Source organism: Conger conger, chromosome 11 (genome assembly GCF_963514075.1).
Source record: "Conger conger chromosome 11, fConCon1.1, whole genome shotgun sequence".
Classification (NCBI taxonomy): domain Eukaryota; kingdom Metazoa; phylum Chordata; class Actinopteri; order Anguilliformes; family Congridae; genus Conger; species Conger conger.
In genome coordinates, this window is record NC_083770.1 from 27482043 (window position 1) to 27490498 (window position 8456).

The 8456-nt window shown below is 42.3% G+C and overlaps 1 protein-coding gene across 2 annotated transcripts in view; it reads left to right on the forward strand.

Moving 5' to 3' along the window:
• LOC133140365 (anthrax toxin receptor 1-like) overlaps positions 1 to 8456 on the forward strand; it is a 44619-nt gene that overhangs the window by 35445 nt on the left and 718 nt on the right. For both annotated transcript variants that reach the window (XM_061260268.1, XM_061260269.1), the window contains exon 18: positions 6179 to 8456. This exon is cut by the window's right edge and continues 718 nt beyond it. In XM_061260268.1, coding sequence (XP_061116252.1) covers positions 6179 to 6589 — 411 coding nt within the window. In that variant the 3' untranslated portion in view covers positions 6590 to 8456. The remainder of the gene's footprint in view (positions 1 to 6178) is intronic.

The window sequence follows — 8456 nt, forward strand, 5'->3', positions numbered from 1 at the left end:
TCAGGAGTTTTATTGGACCCTTTACTTGGCTGTTTCAAACTGAAACTGTTCTTGACAAGCGTGCCATTCATTATATTTGACGTTTTAGGTCTTCTATGATGATGGCTCCTCGGCTCTAATAGAGCAAATAGAAGCTGTACTTTAGCTGTACTCACAAATTGTTGTCTTCTTTTTATCAAACAACGGACTAAAGTCTGTCTGTCTTGCGTCTGCAGTTAGTTGTGTTCTGTTCTTTTCTAGAGAAAGTTATACACTAACCAAGCATTATAATACAGTTTGGTAAATGGTAAGACTGCTTCGACACAGCCAGGGAGGGGGCACATACCTGCAACCTTCCAACTGCCTTACCTCCTGAGCTAATGAGCTTAGTTTCATTATGATGCACTGTAATATACCATAGCCATAAAAGTCTTTGGTAAACAACCATAAGCAGCAAGTAAGCATCCAAGGCTGTAGCTTGTAGAAGAGATTCTGACGTTAGCGACTGTGTTCTGATTACTCACCAGTTACCAAATACGAAAGGGGACTATCTGTGCTAGAAATTGTGGCCTCGTGGTGTAATCTTTCCTTTTTGGCAGGAAAAGGTGCTTACAGCATGATTACTATGTTCCTTCCTCGATGGTGTTGCCTGCAGTAATTGTGTTGTACTGTACTTATGGGAGATTCAAGCCGGGTTAGCATTTGTGGGTAGCTGGAACAATTTTGCATCATGGGATTTGCAGCATCAGGTTGTGCATCTCCATGGGCACAGCTGTTTGCCATAATGTGCTCGCTGAAATATAGCCTGGCATCTTGACTACAGTAAAAGGCCGTTCTCATTGCGCCTAATTTAAGGAATGCAGGCCTGCTTTAAACATTTTTTTTAAGGGGGGGGAGGGTGTTGACAGCTGTGGGCATTTGGGGGGTGGGGAGGGCTGGAGAGAGGCAGTTGTGGATTGTTGCCTCCATATGTCCTTCCAATATTCTCATCTACAGGATGTACAGTCTGAGTTCACTCTCCTGTTTAAACCAAATGTTCACTTTTTCTGCTTGGCTGTTACTAAAATCCTTGTCAGCATAATTATAGAATCCATTCAACCAAGCTGTGGAAAAATTAACTGGTTCCATTTCTTATAGGTAAACCTTCTGTAACAGGGTACTTCTTTAACCCATGGACGAATGGCAGTAAAGTATTACCGCATGTTAGGGGGAATGCTGACACATGAATTATGAGCAGGAAGCAGCAGTCGGCAGTGTTTTTTTTGTGTGTGAAGGGGGTTGGTCGGTGGGGGTGCAAAGGGATGGAGCAGCCACATCAAAAGCATGGCAGTAGGACTTTATTGGCCCCAATGAGGTTCTGCATTAATCTGTGCCACCTCAGGTAGTGCGCTCATTATGTCTGGCATCAGGCAGAACCTCTCTTTAATGTGGGCCAGTTATGGTGGTGCCTTCAGTGAGACACGTGGAGAGATTAAACCCAGGAGGAAAAAGAGGAGTGCGGAAATGGCATGGTGGGCCGGTGAAGCGTCAAAGGGTCAGAAAAGTTAAAGAAAAGAACTTACGTTTAAGGACCTTCATTGATTTGGACTTTGTGATTGGCACAAAAAAGCAGTCTTGCCTACAATGGCACCAGACAGTGTATCAGACAGCATTGTCCAGCTTGAGTAATCAGCTGTGAATGGATTACAGTGTCTGTGTGTTATCATATCTCTTTATGAAATGCAATCACTGTTATTAGAGGTGAATCAACCATTATCCCTTTCATAGAATTGGCTGAATGTCATGACCATTTTGATGCAAAACTAGTAAAATATAAGATCTTCCTTTCAGGCTTGTAAAGATCTATTTCTTAGAATAAGGCAGTGCTTTAAATGAATCACGCAAATTCCCCATTTCCCGGCAGGCCGCACTTTATAAACAGTATATATATCTTTCAAGTTCAAGAGGATCATAAAATAACTGTAGCTAGGATATCCTATAATAATACAGGATTTTTAAGGATTTACATGGCTCTTTATTTTCAGACAGACTTTGTGGTTTTAGTGTATGTTCTGAACCTGGAGATCTGGGGATTCAATCTCTAGCTGAGTCATTCCAAAAGTCTTAAAAATGCTTGGTGAGGGAGATGAATTATGGGTCACATCCCTGTGGTAGAGGGGTGTCTGGTCCAGGTGTGCTCGCTGCACACACGCTGCTTTGGGATAGGTTGCGACCCCATGACTCACTATGTTACACAGTCCGTTGCTTGTTTTGGCTCTGTATCACTCTGAGGGCTCGGTCACAGAGATCAAGACCCAGACTGTATTGTATTGTGGAATGAGAGGACTCATTGAAGTCTGTTGCCCCCTGGTACTGTACAAAAATACTCTCAGTGCTGGAGCTACAATAATAAATAGCTTTGCTTTCCAGCCACAGATTTCTGATACACATCCACTAACATCCACACATCCACTTACTATTGTACAAGCTGATGGAATGGCACGGCCATCTCTCAGAGCTTTCTGCACTTTTTCTACTTTTTTTCTTCAATTGTTTTTTCTCTCTTGGCATTATGGGTCCATCCATGCTGAAGCCTAGACATCCTCCCAATAAAGCTGTCCGTTCACAGCCAGGAAGGTAGTCCACTCCGGGCACTGTAATCTCCTTCAGCGTTCATGTTTAATGAGTAGCTTCTGTTTCCAATCAGCACTGTGTGGAGTTTACAGCTTCCTTAATATCAGTAATGGGGCGGGGGAGTTGGGTGGTAAGGGGGGAGGGTGGCGGTTGGGGGTGAAGCTCAATGTAATTAAATAATCCTCTGCCCTAACTCCCAAAATTCTCTCTGAGTATCCTGTTCCATTTCCCTCATACAGGTGGGTGGTCACAATTGCCCATCACACCAGTAATGGTGCCTTCATTTACCAGAACTGAGTCATTCTTATGAGGGAGTGTGCAGTATATACGCTCACCGAGCACTTTATTAGGAAATGTTTTACTTTATTACACCTACTTATTAATGAGATTATCTAATCAGCCAATTGTGTGGCAGCAGTGCAATGCATAAAACCATGTAGATACGGGTCAGGAGCTTCAGTTAATGTTCTCATCAACCATCAGAATGGGGAAAAAATGTGATCTAAGTGATGTGGAATGATTGTTGGTGGCAGACAGCGTGGTTTGAGTATCTCAGAAACTGTTGATTGTCACACACACTAGTCTCTTGGGTTTGCAAAGAATGGGCAGCTGTTCTGCGGACAGAAATGCCGTGTTAATGTGAGAGGTCAGAGGAGAAGGGCCAGACTGGTCAAAGCTGACAGGAAGGTGACAGTAATGCGAATAACCGCACATTACAACAGTGGTATGCAGAAGAGCATCTCTGAACACACAGTGCATCAATAACTCTAAGCGGATAGGCTACAGCAGTAGAAGTCTAATTCCTATTAAAGTTCTCTATTAAAGTGTAGCTTTAATAGAGAAACCTCATTAATGTATCCCATGAAATATACAGTCCATTCTACAAAAACAATTATAATAATCTTATCTGAGATAAGATTTTTCCTGTTTGACCTTTTCCTGCATCAGAGATTAATTCTGTTGGTTCCTGGAAGAGTAGTGTATTCTTCTCAAACTGAGTGGACCTCCATTCCACATTATCACATTTCAAACTCATGCACATCCCAGAGCATGAATGTTTATATTGTGCTCTGAGCTGCATCATCGTTGCATTCACTTAGTGTTTCTTAGTTCTTAGTTCCAGGCACATACATTATAATGTAGCAAGTGCCACAAATTAATTCATTAAATTTAGCAATCAAAATGTATAAAGTAAGCTCAGTAAATTGGATGAAAACAAAAATCTGTAGTCTGTTTTGCCGTATTCTATGTCTTCATGTGGTTTTCCAAAATAAATTACCCATAACACATAACCAAGCACTTCTGAGAATATCCGCATGGTGATAGAAAGTGGAAGGGGTGTGGGAGGCAGTGGTGGCAAAAGACAAGAATTCCATGCTTTCTGCTTGTGCAAATATCACGGTAAATATTTCTCTCCTCCATAAACAAGGTCAATATGTACTCAGAAGCATGTATGGTCTTTCTTTGCCTATTCCAGCTGTGCCATATACCAGTGTAGTCTCAGTATGAGGCAAGGAATAACAATATTTCTGGGACTTCATTCTAAATGGCCCTGGTCCACATAAAACTTGAGCATTATTGAGACATGACCAAACGGATTGTTGACTTTCCCTTTTAAGTCGGAAACAGCTAAAAGTTCAAGGCAAAATGTGAAAATCAGTAAAGTCCTGACAAATAGTACAGAAATTAGTTTGCTGGTCCAGGTTAGCATAGTATGCTCCGTTGCCTTGAAATTTGACACAATTACATAATGCTACATAATGGACAGAATGAGCTGGTTTGAAAGGAACACCTTTCAGACATTACCGCAATGTGACTGTGGTTACATACATTGTCTGGCTTCATCATCAAAGCCTTTTTTGTGCCTGACTTCATTTCAACACAGCCAGTAACTGCAAGAGCAATTAAAGAATCTCTCCGACAGATGAAATTCCAGTAGAGGAACCTCATTGCTGAGTTATTATGCCAGGAATCCAAAACATCTCTACAGCACTGATGGTCTCCAGGTGAGGGTAGGGGTTCAGACGAGAAGGCCAAACTGCAGAGATCGATTGCACCTTGAGTGGTTGCAGGTGGAGTTATGATGTCTGAAAGTAGGGCAGTATTGTATCCGGCTGCTCTTTGTCCTCATTATTTTGATAATTGCGTGTAGAGAACAGTTTGAGATTGGATGTGTGTCCTTCAATTTATTTGTGTTATCATCATGGCTGGCTTTATCACAAATATAATGCTAGCACAATGAGTCCATAATAATCTTCAAAGCATTCTGTATTTAGACACATCCATTCAAAATAATCCAAAAGCATTCAACAGTGAAATACATTGCAATTTGCCAGACATCCTTCTGTAATGCATAAAGTGTGCTAAGTGAGTAAACAAACATTTGTCCCATCACCACACAATGAGCCAAATCCATGTTCATGAGAAATGCTTATGATTGCACAGACTTCTCCGTTGAATGTCAGTACTCTTTGGAACATCTGGTGATGCAATCTGCAATTTACTCTGTAATGGGTTCTGCAGCAGAGTGCTGCAGGTTTTGACGTGTCTGGCTAATTCTTCACATGCCCAGTCAAAATGGCAGTCCAGTCTCTCTGGTCCTGTGTGAATAGACGTCAGGGTGACTCTTGGAACCTCTGTACTCTTCGTAGTGCAACAACATGACACCTCTCAGAGATTGGTATTTTTTCCTTTGTTCTTATTATTGCTACTTTGTTGCACCAGATGCCTCTCACCCACTTGCCCTATGATGTTGTTCAGTAGGTGTACAGCCAAGACAAAAGTCTTGTCCTTGTCCTTTTAAGTACTACATGGCTGCTGCAGCCAAATCATTACATTACATTACATTATTGTCATTTAGCATTTTTAATTACGTCAAATCAAAGATATGTACTGTATTTGTCCCCTAGGCTCTCTCTTCATCTCCTCAACTCCCCCACAGCTATGCTGGGTTCTGCACATGAATGCATGGCTCAGTCAATGAGGACTTTGTTGTGAACCTGAACTGCCCAATAAACATGACCCATTTTACTCAGTCTTGGCCTTATGTTGTTTTTATCACTTGGACGTGTTAGTAACACAAATGGACATCTGAATGCTTCTGCACTGGCCACTAGGAATGACCCAACATAAATCATAGTCCTTGCTTTGGTTTGCTGACTGGTCAACAGAAGGTGGCAATATGTGCCAAACTCTGCCAACTACATACTGGTCACGTTTGGTTATATACTATACATTTATCCCAACCATAATTTGGTTCAGTAGGCAAATATAGATTTCCATCTAGTTTTCTTCAGACATTCTGCTCGTGACTGATGAGTTACTCTTGGGTTTACTGTGATGCTTGGCCAAAGCATGTTGCTAACAGATTAGTGATGGTTGATTGATTACAACCAAAGTTGTGCCTATTGTTTTTCAATGGTAACTGTTGCAAGCTGCCATGACCAGCAATAACCAACAATGGACCAACCAGATTATGAACCTCCATTTGATAAAGGTCATTACTTTGCATTTTTGGCACAGGTAAAGTAATAATTTCAGTCGGTGAATGCGCTCACTCTCTCTCTTTCTCTTTCTCATATTGCAGGGCCGCTGCATCAACTTCACCAGAACGAAATCAAACACAGCCCCCCGTTATCCGTTCTACAACCATCATTCCACTCCTATCTACTGCCCTCCTCAAAACTTCAGCCCTCCCGCTCCCCAAGGCATGCTCCCCCCCTCCCCACGCAGCTCCATATCCTCCCCTTCCCCTTCCACCACTTCCACACTGCCCCCACTGCCTCCAACACCTCCTCCTCTTTCTCTCACCCCGCCCCCTTACACTCCTCCACCAACCCGTGCCCTGCCTCCAACTTCCGTTTATCTGCCCCCGCCTCCGGCTCCACCCACACCTTCACCTCCTGCGTCTCCCACGGGTTCCCTACCCCCTCTCCCTCAGACTCCCCTCAGCCGTGCCCCTCCTCCTGCCCGGCCACCGCCGCGCCCCTCTCCATAGAGCCACACTTCTAACTGAAGCGGGAGGGACGCCAGCTTCTGGGGACTGCCCGGCCGAAAAGGAGTTTCAACAGAAGCAACCCGAATGTCCCCCTCACTGTTGCCCCAACCTCCCCCACCTCCCATTCCTGACTGTTCGCTCACTCTCAACTCCCAGTCAAACCACTCCAGCTAACTTTTCTACACAACTTGGTTCAGCTACACCAACAGCCAGCTGAGAAGCTTTCTGCAAGAAAAAAAGGAACAATAACAGTTATCAATTTGCTGTTCTGCTTTTTTTGGGAGAGCAAATAATTTGCTATGAAGCATGGACTAAGCATAAAATGTGCTTTTGGCTGCTCCAAGAATTCATACTGCAGAAACACTCAGAAACACCCATAAGCCTTGTTATGACCCCTCGGACCACCAAAGAACCAACTCACCTCCCTGCACAGCCAGGATGAATAAGGATTCTGTATCTGAGGAATCTTCTTTGTCTTTTCTCCTACTGCAGTGCAACACCATATGTGCATTTGATTCTGATGTTTTCCTGAAATTCATCGTTTTAAAGTTGCAAGGGCATTATGAATTAGTTTGGAAGGTCTTGAAAGGAGGGCATTTTGGAAGTGCGTGTGGCATCTTTATTGGTGTCTGTATTTCAAAATTGTGGGGTTCTCCATTGTTTGTTGTGACCTCCATGTGAGATCCCTTGCTCAGGGAGGAATAATCAAGGATACATACTGACGATACACATCGCAACAAGTGGCCAGGATTTGAGATTGAAGTGAGCTGAATAGAACACAATACAGACAAGCAATCCCACAGACCTGAAACTGAACCTTTCTTCTTTTAAGGAGCACAGGTTACAGATGATTGAGTGGAGTGGCTTACAATTGATCAGTGTCAGATTGCCTCTTACTGTTGCAAAGAGCCGTAATAACCAGAACTGATGATAGCTTCGGTACGAGAACATACTACAGGGTAGAAATTTGCAGGTGAACTTCTGGGAAGCAGGCCTGTTACTCCTTTGCATTGCACAATAATTGCAAAAGAGAGAAGAGGCTTTATGTGACCTATATCCTGGTTGTCAATACAGTAAACTGAACTGCACACAGTATTGTTCATGACATAAAATGAGGATCAGGAATGCCAGAGAAAGGCAAAAAAACTCCAAAACCTCTTTTAGAATAAGTGTGCTGTTCGAGAACTCTGTTGGAAATCAGTCAGAATGAGTTTTCTTGCGGTATCTGTGTGTGTGCGCAGTATGTGTACGCATGGTTCTTAGCATTTTCTGAATCATTTTATACATATGTATAAATATAAATATATACATTTCTCTTTTAAATTCTTCTACATTGTTAATTTAGCTACAGATATCTTTATAAGTTGATCACTACAAGTGAAGCAATGGACCATAAAAACCAATAAATATTAATCTTGTATAAGAAATTTCATGCGTATGCCATCGGAGATACTATGCAATCCAGGGTTTTTGGGATCAAAAGTGTGTGGTTTCTTTGTTTTTGTTGTTTTTGATGTTGATGATTTTGTACATATTTTACATCAGTGTTCTTAAATGAAAGCCTATCTATCCTTTTCATCATGCCTTGGGCTTGGTTGAGCATCAATGTCCACATAGTATAAATTATTGTAAAGCCAGTAACATCTTGTGGCCTTATATTGTTGTGCTCAGAATTCTGCTTCAACATGCTTGTAAAAGTTGCATGCCTTATTGTTATTGATGCTGTGGCCTTTGAATCAATGTGGTAAAGAAATCAAAACCTTCTGCGGACCTTGGCCCTTAAATCAGGAGATTTTGGCTCAGTGTTTTTAACCCTCTCTCATTCTCAAGACTCCAAACAGACCTTGGTCAAATGGGTAATTATTTT